Source organism: Parasteatoda tepidariorum, chromosome 4 (genome assembly GCF_043381705.1).
Source record: "Parasteatoda tepidariorum isolate YZ-2023 chromosome 4, CAS_Ptep_4.0, whole genome shotgun sequence".
In the NCBI taxonomy this organism is placed as follows: Eukaryota; Metazoa; Arthropoda; class Arachnida; order Araneae; family Theridiidae; genus Parasteatoda; species Parasteatoda tepidariorum.
This window is the reverse complement of record NC_092207.1, coordinates 16,603,974-16,619,515: the sequence shown is the minus strand read 5'-3', so window position 1 is coordinate 16,619,515 and position 15,542 is coordinate 16,603,974. Positions and strand designations below refer to the sequence as shown.

At 27.4% G+C, this 15,542-nt stretch overlaps 1 protein-coding gene across 7 annotated transcripts in view; it reads right to left on the bottom strand.

Moving 5' to 3' along the window:
* Positions 1-15,542, bottom strand: part of LOC107453438 (dachshund homolog 1-like) — a 243,172-nt gene that overhangs the window by 33,177 nt on the left and 194,453 nt on the right. For 3 of the 7 annotated variants that reach the window (XM_016070275.3, XM_043040515.2, XM_043040512.2), the window contains exon 8: positions 6,801-6,842. In XM_016070275.3, the coding sequence (XP_015925761.1) occupies positions 6,801-6,842 (42 nt within the window). 7 annotated transcript variants of the gene reach the window in all.

Here is a 15,542-nt window from a genome sequence, read left to right as displayed (position 1 = left end):
ATTTCTTTCAGTTTGGAGAACTGATGCACACGGTGCTTCATTTGGACATCTGTGGGATTTTAACATCTATAATCTTTCATATTCGTGGTACAAATTCAACATAAAGGGGGAAAAAAAGACATTCTCGTTTGCATTTGACAAGTTTTGAAAAATGAGATTTTTAAATGAAATAAACTCTGATTAGCAAATATCAATTTGCACGATTCGAATTTTCTTGTTCGTATCTTGGACATAAAATTTTGAAGTACAGTTAATAAGATTTGCAGTTAGTAAATGCATATTCACGATATAAATTCAAGATAGGAAGAAAAAAAAGATATTCGCGAATTAAAATGCTGTTCGTAAATACTTATTCGTAGTATAAGAACGTAGGATTCAAAATGAATTTTCATGAAACAACGTTCGTTTCGTTTTTAAAATATTCTACATAGGAAAAAAGATCGCTCGCATCTGACATAAAAATAAGTTTTTTTAAGGAATATACAAATCCAACATAGGAACAAAGAATTTTTTCGTAAAACAACGTTTGTTTTATTTTGAACATAGTAATAGAGATCGTTTGCATTCGACAAGTTTTGAAAAATGAGTTTTTCAAATGAAATAAACTCTGCTTAGTAAATTTCAATTTGCACGATTCGAATTTTCCTGTTTGGACATAAAATTGTAAAGCGCAGTTAATAAGATTTGCAGTTAGTAAATGCATATTCGTGGTATAAATTCAAGGTAGGAAGAAAAAAAAGAAATTCTCGTGTAAAAATGCTGTTTGTAAATACTTATTCGTAGTACAAAAACATAGGAACAAAAATAAATTTTCGTAAAACAACGAGTTTTTTTAAGGAATATACAAATCCAACACGGGAATAAAGACGATTTTTCGTAAAACAACGTTCGTTTCATTTTCAACATAGTAACAGAGATCGTTTGAATTCGACAAGTTTTGAAAAATAAGTTCTTTTAAATGAAATAAACTCTGCTTAGCAGAGATCAATTTACGCGATTTGAATTTTTCTGCTAGTACTTCAGACATCAAATGTTGAAATGCTAAACAGTAAGAAAGAAAATCGCTAGTTTGAAGTTATTGGCGTAATGTATTTAACTTATTGTAAGGAGGTTTTCAATTTAGGTCCACTTTTGAATGTGCGCTGGTCAAAAGAATGTTTCTTACATACTCATGTAAAGATTTTAGTTGTAAAAATAATTTTAAAGAATGTATAAATCAAACATCAATTGTTTTAGCTGTGAGTTTACCCTCACGTAACAAATCAAACCAAAATCTATGGCTAAGTGAATTGTTTTATCGAATTATTAGTAAAAAGGGAACCTATTTCTACTGAACCGCTTTGGGGATTCGGTAATTGATGATAGTAATTAAACTAAGTACTAGCATAGAATTCATCATCATATTTCGCTAGACAGGCAGAGTAAGCCAGTGCCGGTTTTTAAATTCTGCTCCACTGTATTCTATTTTTGACACTTAAGCGCCAGTTTCTTTTTCTGATTAGCAAGGAAGTCAGTTTCCACTAGCTTTATCCATCTCAAACCAGGGTCTACTCCTTTTTCTGCTTGTTAGCCGTTTATGGAAACGATTTTTTTTCCTTTTTTTTTAATGTGGAATCATCATCTATTCTAAATATATGAGCTGCCCAGTTCATCCGGTTTATTTTTATAAACTTCGATTTTTATTTTTTTTAAATTTTTATTTTATAACCGTTGTTGAAAAGCCGACCCAATTCTCAGCTTACGACTACTAATGTTCAACTTGTAATTTTGAACCAATCCAGAAGACAAGAAAACTCCTGGATCCCAGAAGTATGATTTCTAATGGAAACATGGGGGACTTTGCGATTCGACAGATTTAACGCGCATCAGTCACCATTTACTGATCGGAGAGTCTTCGACCAGCGGGGATCAAACCCACGGTCTCTTAAACATGGGCCCAGTGCCATACCAACCAGGCTATCCCGGCCCTTTTTTGTGAAATTTACACTATCTGGCTCCTTATAGATTTCAAACTGCACTTTTTTCTCCCTTCTAATATGGTCGATTTCTATCCCACTAACTATGGCTCACAAAACTCCATAAAAAATTAGCTAAGAAATTAACATAACTGTAGTATAGAATTAATTAACTGTTTGATGCAATTGATGCTATTTACCATTCGAAGAAGTAATTATTAAAAACATTCTAAAATGCCTTCAGTGATTTTCAACAGATCAAGAAATAAATCGTCTGCATCTTTTTTTCCACTTCACTTCTCCGTACATTATCCATTGCCATCCTGTTTTGTTTCAAGTAATTGTATCTGCAGTTCCAGATAAAGCTTCTTCTCTGGGTAGAGTACCAACACCAACTTTATATTTAAAAAAAAAATCTGGTGTTAGGTAAGATATCTTACCTACACCATCCAGCCAACAATGCCTTATTGGATGGCAGAGGCATAACATAGAAGCTCAGTTGTCAGGGCAGTTACTCTCTCCTGTTTCCTAAATGATTGAAAGGGAGCCAAAGACGCCAAAGCCTTATCTTATTCCGGGACGTAGTAGAAGCCTCTATGGGTGAAAAAAAAAAGGATATCGCATATATGGGAGTGTTTTGGGATGTAGGGGGATATATATGGTTATCCATCATGTTTCACCACTAAACAGCTAAAGAGTTCTGTCTTTTTCATGCATGAGGAAAGAGGGTGGTTTTCTAATCTCACGCCTTCTCTCTTTTTATTGCGAATCTAAAAGTCATGGAATGATTCTTCTGTTTATTAGATTCATTGTTTATTCTCACGTCATGAAAAGCAAGAATGGGTCTTAGCTCTTAACTGAATGTATTAAATTCCGTAAAATTGCTTTTTATTTTTTACTGACTTCACATTATTTTAGTGGAAGGGAAAATTATTGATTTTAGATTTAATTTTGACAAAAATAAATAAATAAATTCATACATAAACAAATAAAAATAATCTCGTAACAAATAAAATAAGGCATGAGGTTTTCTAATCTCACGCTTTCTCTCTTTTCATTGTGAATCTAAAAGTCATGGAATGATTCTTCTGTTTATTAGATTCATTGTTTATTCTCACGTCATGAAAAACAAGAATGGGTCTTAACTTTTAACTGAATACATTAAATTCCGTAAAATTGCATTTTATTTTTTACTGACTTCACAATATTTTAGTAGTAGGGGAAAATATTGATTTTAGATTTAATAAAAACAAAAAGAAATAAATAAATGCATAAATAAAAATAAAATTGTTTTAGTTACATTTTGTATGTCTTTTGTCTTCTAACAATTTGAATAGAATTAGCTGCAAATAATTATTTTTTTTACTAAGATTCTAAAAGTCGTGGAATGATTCTCCTGTTTATTGGATTCATTTTATAATCTCCCGTCAGGAAAAACAAGGATGGTTTTTAACTCTTAAATGAGAACATTAAATTCAGTAAAATTGCATCTGATACAATTTGATTTTATACTGACTTCAGCTTAGTAGTAGAGGAAAATATTGATTTTAGGTTTATTATTACAAAAAAAAAAAGAAAAAAAATCGATAAAATAAAATGCCTTTAAATATATTTTGTGTAGTATGTCCTTTGTCTTCTAATAATTTGAACATAATTTGCTGACAAAAATTCTTTTTTTACAGAGAATCTGAAAGTCATGGAATGAATCTCCTGTTTATTAGATTCATTTAATATTCTCTCGTCAATGAAAAATGTCTCGTCATAAAAAAACAAGAATATATTTAAACTGAATACATTTAATTTAGTAGAATTGCCTTGATTTACAGCCTTAATTGCCTTCACAACACTAAGTTGAGATGAATTGGGTTCTTTGTCTTCTAATAGTTAGAATAGAATTCGATACATAAACCTTTTTTTTTTAGTTGTAATTTAAAAGGCATAAAATGATCCTTCTGTTTATTAACTTCGTTTTTTATTTCTCGCCAAGAAAAGAAATTTAAAAAAAAATTAAAACTAAAACATACTTATTTAGAATAAGTTTTCCTTCATTAAACTTTTTTCAAAAAATAGCATATTTCATTTTATTTTAAAAAGTATATCACATGTTAGTGAAACAATCATTATTTTTTTTTTAATCAAAAACAAATTTTCTTTTATTATTGAAAAAATTCTTTCATTATTGCCAATATAAAATTTCCTTTTGTCTAAAAACAATTTGAATAGAATCTATAAATCATAACTCATTTTACTGTAAAAACAATCGAATTTCCATCAATCATAAGTTAAAGATATTTTTTTAATATCTAAGAGCTAAAATAATAACTTTTAACAAGTTATTCTTTTCTTCATATTTTTATCAATGTTTTTAAATGAGTAATTCTCAAGAATTTTTCTGAAGTATGGAACAGTTCTCTTTAATTCTATTCTAAATTCCCCACATCAAAATCAACGCCCAAGTGAGTTGATAAGGTTGACTTATACCAGACAAACGACACAGTTTTCGTACGCACTAGAATAAAAAGTTATCATGGGACAGTTCGAGATGTTACTATAAATAAGTAAAATTTATCTAAAACACGTAGGTTCGCCAAACGGTTTCTTTGAAGCAGCATTAACTTCTTCAAACCTCTTATGACAACTCAACATTTTTGTAATCATTCCAACAATCTATAAATACATACAACTGCACCCTCCCAAAGATATTTATCCTGTTTAATCTTAGCACTTTAATCAGTTTGGAGGGTTAGTTAATGTTTTAATTTGATGAAAATAATGTTCAGGGCCCAACACACGGAACCCATACATGCCAACGTACAGAACTATTTTTAAATTGATAGAAATTTAGGAGTGTGTTAAACTAGATTTGTTTCATGGTGCTAAGTCAAACCACATTATGATGATTCTTATACTAGATTACACTACATTATGATTCAAATTGAACAGGAATATGGTTTAATTAAATAGCTTATTAAGATTGCACCAAATTTGCACCGTATTCTTGGTTCAAGATACCATTATTATGGTTCTTCAACATATCATGGTTTTCTGATAATAAGTAGTATAAATAAATTAAAAAATAAAGAAAAGCACAAAAATCATAAAAACTATTTTAATCTTTTATCTAACATTAAAACGGCAGTAGCTAACAGTGAAACCCTAAATTAAAATTTTTAAAAAAATATTACATATTTTTTTTTAACAAGTTTTTTTCTAAGCGTGAAATAATGCAATTTATTAACAATATGTAACCTTTTTAATACGTAATAAGAATTTTATAAATTCAACAAACATTTACCGAAATTCGCAACTAAAAAAAAGAAGCCACAAATCAACTTTTAAGATTATGTTTTTTATTTTTAATCTAAACCGCCTAAAACTCAATTTAATTTGCAGGTTTTAGAGCCTTCGACATCTTTGATTTTGGTAAAGGTGGCTTAACAGTAAAATGAAAGAAAAAAAAAATAGAAGGGGAAAAAAAATGTTGGAATTTTTAATCTTCTAACCCGAGTGGCGCGCCGCGTTCCCCCCTGTTTTAAGTTGTTTGCGTTAATCGTAAGACAGACATCCAGTACTTTAGATCTTCTCGGAAATTTTCGCTCATTTTAAGAAGAAAATCAAATTATGAAGAACGTTGGAACACATTTAAAACTCTTTCCTTCGTGCAATTCGTCTTTATGATTATAAAATACCGAAATTTTTTTTCTTCTTAACTTCCCGCCAATATTTTACGCCAAGAAAACTCATTTCTTCAACAAACTTAACATTATTTACTCAATTTCTCAAAACATGCTAAGCGAAACAAAATGGGATTTGTTTGAGGTAGAATTTTATTTTGATTGAATTTGTCATTGAAATAATGTTAGAAATGATTATGCTTTAGAAAATAATGCATAATTGGAGGGTGTTTAACAATTAATTAGCAAAAAATCTGAAATTATTAGCAATTTTTGAAGTGAAAACATACGAAATATCCTATTGCAAAATTTATGTATTTTAAAAATATTTCATTTAGCATAGGACGATAATGTTTTAAATTATATACTTCAAAATGACTTTTAGAATTGAGTGAAATTAAAGTATAAGTTATTATCTCTTTCATCTAATCTATTTCATTTATATAATCAGAACAAAAAGTGTTTTAACGAGGTAAAATTTCGTTTGAATAATTCGGTTGGTAACTTTCAAATATAAGTTATATCTTGCTTTCTAGTCATTTGAAAGATTTCTTATTAAAACAAATATTAACAAAATAAACAAAATGAAATTAATCTTATTGTTATTATTTCCCAATACACAGTAAATAGTAACCAATTATTTAAAAAATTAGCCTATATTACAACTATTAGTATTAAAATGTTCTATTCTGATACGAGCTTTATTGAAAAAATATAAACAACAGTATCAACTTAACACAAGTTTATTATGTTTTTCGAAAAAACATTGATACTTGGTTATAATAAATTAAGAATGTATATTTTATAATACTTTATCATTGATAGACAATCTAAATGTATGGAAATGACGATTAAATAATATAGAACTAAGAAAAAGTAAATATTCAGATGTATATTTTCTGATAGTTATTATTTATGGGCATAAAAAATGTTCATTAACTCATGTAAGTTAAAAATAAAAAGTTCCAATTGTTTGTGCATCCTGTAACGATAAACTATGCATCCTGTAACGATAAACTTCGATTTGGATTTATAAAAAAAACCAAGCTGAAGTTTCATGTTTTTAAAATAAAGAAAGGATATGCAGAGAGATATAAAAATGTTATGTTCAAACAACAAAAAAAAAGTGCAAATGCTAAGTGAGGAAAAAAAAAAAAAAACTAAATCCTACTTTTCAATCCCATTTTCAGTTTTAGCTGGTTTTCAAGATTATCTGAAATAAAAAAAAGGCCAAATTTAACTATTTTAAAAAACAATTTAACAATTTATTATAATATAAAACAATATTCAAACTATTTAAAAAAGCTTAATTAAAAAAAAAAATTTTGGAATAATAAAAAAACAAGTATTAAGTTAATGGATTTTAGAAAATTTTATTTTAAATAAGGCTACATATTTTTTTGTGTATGAACATACATTTAAAGTTAATAAAAATCGTAAACATTGAGCTCTTTTTCATTTTTTTTTTTTCAGAACGTTGGGATATATCAAAACAGTAACCTTAGGGAAAAGAAAGGGAAATAATTCCCTAACCAAATCGGATTTAAGACAGCAAATAGTTCCCGCCAAAAGTTTCCAAGGTTGCTCCAAGGAACAAAAACAAATGAAAAAGCGGATGATGTCACAATTGATAAAAGCATCATCTTTCTAACTTTACACCAATTGAAAATATATTTGGTTTTAAATGTAATCAATTTTTTGTTTTAAACAGGTGTTTATATGAAATGACGAAATTGCATTACGATATATCTCGAAAATTCCTCCAAAATTTATTTGAGTAAAAATATGCGCCAATTTATTTCATCGTTTATTTGCGAACTATTTTTGCGAGTGAAACTAATAAACGAACGTTTTTTTTTCATTAGAAGGTTCAAGACTATTATACAAAATAACAATAATAATAATGAAAGTATCTTTTCATTAATAAATGATGTATTTATATAATTTTTGATATTGTTCAAAAGTTTTGTTTATAATCTGTTTATTATTGTTTGAAAAATCATTTTTAATATAAAAGAAAAGAGAATGAAAAAATATTCTAAAGCAGGTCTTGTCTTGCAAAGGGCTGCCTTGTCATTAAATAAAAAAGTTACATTTAATGTGAATATTCATTTTAAAAAAATAACTAATTTTTATGAAATTGTATAATTTTAGTAATTATTATTGCAATAATAAATATTAATGTATTATATAATTTTATATTAAATGTGAAACATTATTCATCATAAATATCGGTCTTGTAAGTTTATTTATTATATTCATATATATTTATTATATAAGTTTATATATTATTGTAAATTATTCACAGTTCCTTATTTTATATTTTAAACTTAAAAAACTCAAAAAATCAATTCAAAAACTGAATTCAAAATTCAAAAAAGAGAAATAAAAAAGGTAACGACAAAAGTGCCAAAAAATAGAAAAAATTTCAAGTAATATAAAATACATTTACTTTTGATAAAACTTATCAGATTCAGCCATGCGAAATATTTCGCTATAAAATCGAATGCTTTTAAATTTAAATGCAGTAAACAATACTCTTTATTGAAGAAAAAAAAAGTTGAAAAAACGTTTAGTTTGTCGAAACAAAACTCTTATGTATGATGCATAGCGTAAAAATACGCTAGCAAAACGACAACACAACCCTGAATAAGTAAAAGTCTACAGAGTGAGTCAAATAAAAACAGATATTCTATTTCAAAGAAACAGAAAAAAATAGATGCAAAAAGAAATAAAGAAAAAGAAAGGGCTTTAAAATGCATAAAGTGGAATTTACTTTTTCGTGTATCGCACTTCAACAAGTCGTTTCGAACACGGAATTTAAATAAATACTTGACAAGCGGAAAAAAATATCGTCTGCAAAGCGGTTTTTTATTTTGGTATCTGGCAATGCAATTGCACTCGAATAAACTGAAGTGAGTTACTAAGCTACAATTTTAGCCACCTGCCGAAGAATACATTTTCTTTTTTATCAGAAACGAGCTTAAATTTAAAGAAAGGAAAATCTATTGGCATAAAATAATGTTTATGGAATATTTCTTTTCTTTTTTTTCTATTTGAGTTTTTCTTTTTATGCAAGTCTACAATCGTCAAATCATTTTTACTTTTCTCCAATACAAGCTGTATGACGTGGAAATATGAAAAAAGATAAATGGATTTTTCGAACATTTTTTTAAAGAAAATGTTGTTTTCAAAGGGGAAAAATATATGACAAATGATCGACAATGAAAATATTAATAAAATGGGAGGAGTTGAGGGGGAAAAGAAAAAATATGATCACAGTCAAAAAATAGTCATTTTGACGTAAGAAAGCCGCCGAAAAGCTACATAAATATCTTTGACATCTTCATATTTCCTCTTTTATTTCCGTTGGTCAGTGAAATTTAAACTTTTTCATTTATCTTCTCCAACATTTGCTGAGTTTTCAATTTTTGACTCGAATCATATATCATCTTGTTGATAATGTGTAAGAAGCGGAAAAAACGGTGTGTCAAAATAAACTGATTTAAAAATTTCAAAATATCGTTTTTGAAATGTCAAAATAAAGAACATTATTTATTTTCGAAGATATTTGCTTCTGAACAATATAAGAAAAAATTTCTCCTTATAACAAAAGAAAAAAATGTATCATATAATTTTATTTCTAAAGCTTATCTGCTTTAAAAATGCTTATAGACCTGGCAGTAACGGCTATTGGTTTGCTTTTTTATAAATTAAAGAATAATATAAATTATGTTTGGAATAAAATGGCGTCTCTATGTTTTTCATGTCTACGATTTTTTATATTTTGTTTAAAGCAACTGTAGATTTGTTTTAAAATATGCATTATAAAAATACATTATATCGTAATCCAAATTTGATAACATATAACTCAAATTTTAAAGAGATTAGACATTTGAGATCGTTAAATTTTTTGATATTTAATTTTTTACATCTTAATGTCACAAAAAAGGAAGTTTCTCTTAATGAAAAAGAAAGGAAGTTCATTCTTCTTACAGTTTTAATCGGAAATTGTGTATTGTTCTTTCTTATAAACTTTAAAGAAACTGAAGATATGTTTTAAAGGATTATGTAAGTACCTTATCTCATACAACTTCGATTGTGAAATTGAAATTTTATTTTAATTTATATACTTTCATTAGGAATTGTCTCAGAAATTATGCCAGACATATCAATAAAATTTTTATTCACTTTTATTAATTTTTATAAACAAAATTTTATCAATGAAAGTTTTACACGTGTTTATCAAATAAACACACGTTTAACACTGCTAATTTTATCAATAAAATCTTATCACGTGTTTTTTTATCAAATAAACACAGGTTTAAAGCTGCAATTTCAAAAACTATTATTCATAATAAATTTTATTTATTTCATTTTTTAAAAAATAATAGAAAGCAGTAAAAATTAAGTGTAACTTAAGCTTATATTGAAAGTATTTCATAGTAATCGATGTTAATGAAATAGTATACGAGCATTAAAACTTTGGTTCAATTTTCACAGGATTGTTGAATCGTTAAATTTGATGACGTCAAAACATCAAATTTTACAGAGAAAGTGTTCGTGAATGTTTTGTGTGTGAACGAATTTGTTTAAATAATGCTGAAAGAAGGATCTTTAAAGCACACTTTCTCTTATATTTTTCTTTCTCTAATATTTTCCTTTTCTTATATTTTCTTTCTTCTCTTTTATTTAAAATGAACGAGAAATTTGAAGTAAAAGCTTTACTTTTTAATATTTTACAGCTAATTACATTTTGCTCAAACCAAAGCCTGAAATACTTTAGATTGAAAAAAACCTAATTTTTTCGTTTTATATGCTCTAAAAACTTTTTTTCCTGAAAAATACGTTAGTAATTTGTTAAAAAGAAAAATTATATAGAGAATCAAAAAATTCAATATCATTATTATCAAAAAATATTAAAATATTTCAGTGTAAAATATTATTAAAATATTTCAGTGAAAAATATTATTAAAATTTCACAGTGAAAAATATTATTAAAATATTTCAGTGGAAAATATTTTTAAAATATTTCAGTGAAAAAATTTAACCAAAGTTTTAATCTAATGCTTGTCAGATTTGTTAGATTTAGAACCAAGAAGAAACAAATATCAATCACTCAAAACTTAATTGAGCTACGTGTATTAATAATTTTGAATGTTCGTTTTTTAAAATTAAAAACGATATTTCCTCATCCGATATTTATTTTAAATTAAAAAAAATCACGATTCTGAAATTTCAACACTAATAAAATAATACCTAAAGTTATTTTTCATTCACAAAATGTTTTTTAATGTTTATAAATATTTAATGTTAAATAGTGAATTTTCAGTCAAAATCAGTTATAAATGAGGACCATAAAAGCATAGGAAAATCAAGTTAGAATATTTTCTTTCTTCAAATAACTCTGATTTTCACTAATGAAAATCATACTCATACTACAAAAGAAAATGAAAGCAAAAGATTTTAATTTTTCTCACTGATTAATTTCAGAGCTAACGAATACAGTACCCAAACAATGCTTAAAAATGGGAAGTTCAACTTGAAAAATAATAATTCTGATCTTTAAAAAATTCAGAATAAAAATTTTAATGTTGATAAAACACTGTTATAATAGTTTTATTAAATTGAGGAACATAAAAGCACTAGCAAATCGGCCTAAAAAAATTTTTCTTCTTCAAAAACCATTCATTTTTTCTCCTGAAAAAATACTCTCCTCTCCTCCAGTAGATGAAAACTCCAGCTCAATCAATTAAAAAAAATTTAACATTATATAGCTATAAACTTTAAAGCTTTTTTTTTTCATTAACTTGTATCAAATTTTAATCGCTATAGTAATTAAACTTGCTGAAATAAATGGGAAATATGATCAATAAAAAATAATTCCGATTCAATTGAAAAAAAATATAATTTTGATCTCAAACTGATTTTAATTCGATAATCAAAAATTTCAATAACAATAAAATATTGTTATACTAGTTTTTTTTAAAATTAAAAATTGTGCTATCATTAAGTTTTCATAAATTATTTGAAAAAATAATTTGAGTAATAATTTGAATAAATAACATAAGAACACTAAAAAAATCCAGTTAAAATAATTCCTTTTCTTTAAACACTCATTTTTATAAGGAAAGTTATCCTCAAACGATTATCACAAAAAGAAACAGCAAAAGATAGATACTGCCCCTCCCCCCACCGATATCAAATTTAACAGGTACAGTACACAAGTATTGCTTAAAAAATGCAGGACGATCCTGATGAAGAAAAAAAATTAAGTCAGATTTTAAAAAAGACTAATTCGTAGATCAAAAATTTCAGTACTTATAAAATACTATAAAAATAGTTATTTGAATTGAGAATTTTAAATAAATAATTTCAAATTACACATCAGTTATAAATGAGAAACATTAAAACACTAGTAAATCTACCTAAAATATTTTTTTTTCTCCTTAAAAACCATTCATTTTCTCTAACGAAACTCATCCTCAAATGATTACCACAGAAAGAAAGAAACAGCAAAAGATTGATGATATATTTTTTTTTTCTTCCACCGGCCGATATCAGAACTAACGGGTACGTTACCCAAACACTGTGTAAAAAAAATGGAGGATTCTATTTAAAAAAAATAATCCCGATCCGCAAAAAGCACGGAGAAAAAGTATTCGAAAAGGGAAAAAGATTTTGCCAAAAAAAGATCCCCCCCCCTCTTTCCTACTTCTTCCAAACGCCTTCTTCTCTTTTCTAATATGGGCTGCGTACCTTTATAAAAGATAGATCGGCGTTTAAGCGATTTGCAAATATCTATGGCGCAAATGCGACCGTCAGTGCAGAAAAGTGTCGACCTAGCTTTTTCTGATAAATTGACGGAGAGTACTAGCTCATCGGGTCGATGTCGAAGAATCTGGGAGAAGGTATTTTTTATATATATTTTTTCTTTCATTTGGGATATATCTCTGCCTTCAGTTCGCTCCGGTACAGAGCGCCACCTAGCCACGGAAGATGAAAGTCGAAGACGTTGTTATTCTCTCTACATTTTTTACGGCTTTTCGAACTCTACTTGAATAATAATACAGTCAATGCTGATGAGTAATTTCATTAAATCTCATATTACTTTTCAGAAGTATATGGATTAAGCCTGATTAAATGCCTTATTTTAGCAAAAATGACTTCCAAATTTCTAAAATTTATTTCGTCACTTCTAGAATGAATAGAAAATTAGGAATCTAGAATGGGTAGAATTAGATTTAATTAGAAAGGAAATTATGAAATCTAGAATGAGTAGAATTAATTACAAAGGCTTTTTTCGAAACGTTTTGGAAAATCGTTGCGTATTCATAAAAAAATTTCCGATAAATTTCGAATATTTTTGCACTATTTTCAACTTCAAAAAAATTAAAAACCAATTTATTCAAAACTAATTTATTAAAATTCAAAACCAACTAATTTTAGCAAAATAAAAAATAAAAACACATTTTTTTAGTTGCAATCATCTTTATTGTAATCCATTTACTTTTTGCTTAATTTTATTGCTTAAATTTATTAGCGATATCTGTTAAATTTTACGCATTTGAATTAATAACATAGGCACATTGAAATTATAATCATTTACGCTGTAAATTTCAATTGGATTAAAAAAAAACTATTTAATTAAAACCTCATATTAGTGAAACTATCTTTTTGTTGTTTTTGTTTTAAAAACTCCTGTTAAGTGCTTGTTTGCTTTTAAAACCTATTTAAATTGCTTTATTACAATAAACACTCCCATTAGATGCTTTTTCCCTCTGAATGTTCATGTAAATAGCATGTCTGCTTTAAAAAGTTCTCTTAGTAGCTTGTTAACTTTAAAAATCTGCTATTGGTTTCTGATTTGCTTTAAAAACTTATATTAGTTGCTTGCGTGATTTAAAAATTCATATTACTTGCTTTTTGGCTTTGAAAACTCGAATTTGCTGCTTAGTCGCTCAAAAAACTCACATTAGTTGCTGGATTACATTTAAAACACCTATTAGCTTAAAACACCCATATAAGTTGCGTGTTTGTTTTCTTAGCTTGCTTTTTAATTTTAAAAAACACGTTTGTTTGTGCTTATGAACAGGAATAAAATTTTGAATATGAAAGAAGCTGTGTGCAAACTTAACATAAGTTGAAATTTAAAATCATTTTAAAAACAGAAATCGAGTGTAAAGTATTTTCAAACAGACATAAAAACACGGTTTCATAGTGAAAATATTCCGTAATTCTGCGTTATTTCCGAATTATTGCGATAAGTTCTTTAAAACTAAAACTAGGTTTCGGTTCTTGCGATTGTTTCATTCTAAAGTGGGTGGTGCAGAAACAGAAACTGTTCTAGATTCTCTGACTGGTTTGATTCCAATTCCATTCCTCCAATTCCAATTGCATTCCGAAATGGAGCCTGCGCTCAAAAGATTTTTCTCCACTTCTCCAATAGCAGATGCGGAGAAAACTAAACGAAATCCGCCCCTGCGATTTGGCTGTCTTATTCCATGTCCAATCGCTATTCCTACATTCGAAATGGAAACGTCATTTATTCGAATGCGCACGCGCCCCGCAATTTACCAGGGCGTCGGCTGCCTCTGAAGCTTGCGGCTGCGTGCTTTTTTGTACCACTCAAATTTCAGGGAGGGGCCTTTAACTTTTCGGTTTCATTCGTCTCAGTTTAGTGTGTTATTAGAATTGTAGTAGATCATAGAATTTCGCTTACATCCCCCCGACCACAATTTATCGTGGGCGCACGATTAGATTGGTCAAGAGATAAACGGTGCAATTTTTTTTCTCTTGATTTAGAAAGTAAGTCACGTAGAAAACATCTGTAATATTGGGGATTCTTTCCATATTAACTAATGTGTGATTCTCAATAATTTGAAGACCCGTTATTTTAACACTTGCGTTTTTAGATTATTCATCACTAATGAAAAAGAAAAGAAAAACTGAAATTTTTTTGTAATATACAATGATAAACCACATTTTGAAAATTTTTAAGGGGAACATTTGAGTAAACTACAATTTCCATAAAAACAATAAGACGTTTTTGAAAATTGTGCTGTTATATAACTTATTTTATAGCCGTTGTTAAACAGCTGACCCAATTTTGAGTTTATTATTAGATGTTCAACTCCGTAGCCTTGTAATTTAGAACCCGATCCAGAAGATATGGGAACTCTTCTTTGTGGTGGACTTTTTGATGGAACTAACCTACATTTGCGTTACATTGAGAGGAAAACCACGAAAATATCACACTGTTAGCCTTTTACGAACTATGCTACAATTATAGATTGAAAGTTTTGCTTTATGTTTTGATTTAAAATTTTGTTTTTGAATGACATGTGACTAAGATGATTATTGGGTTACAAATTGTTGTAAAATAATATATTTTAATTGCGCGCAGTTTGAAAACCATTTTTAATCTATTTCTCATAAAACGTATGATTTTCATTGTTATTTTCGCATTAAAGCTACACTAATGGACTATGTGAAACATGACTAATAATAGTTTTGACAAGTATTATTAAAAACAAACAATTTAACTATATATTTTAAGAGGGGTATATTCAAGTAAAGTATAAGGATATAAATTAGATGGATTTTAAAGGAAGATTTTTTATCATATACATTATAATAACTAGAAACTGTGCATTTCATTTGCTTAAGTTTAAATAAAATGAAATAAAAGTTAAAATCAATTTCTTTTATGGTAGTAAAAAAACTGGCTTAAGTTTTTCTTTAAAAAAAATTTTTTATAGTATTTTATAACACTAAATCCCATCAATTTTCAATCCATACAAAAATATAATTATTTGAAAATTTGATACTGTAATAATGGCAAGTTGAAAAGATATAATAATTTTGTAACTCATTCCTTAAAAAAAAATATTAATAAATGTTAATCCTCTTA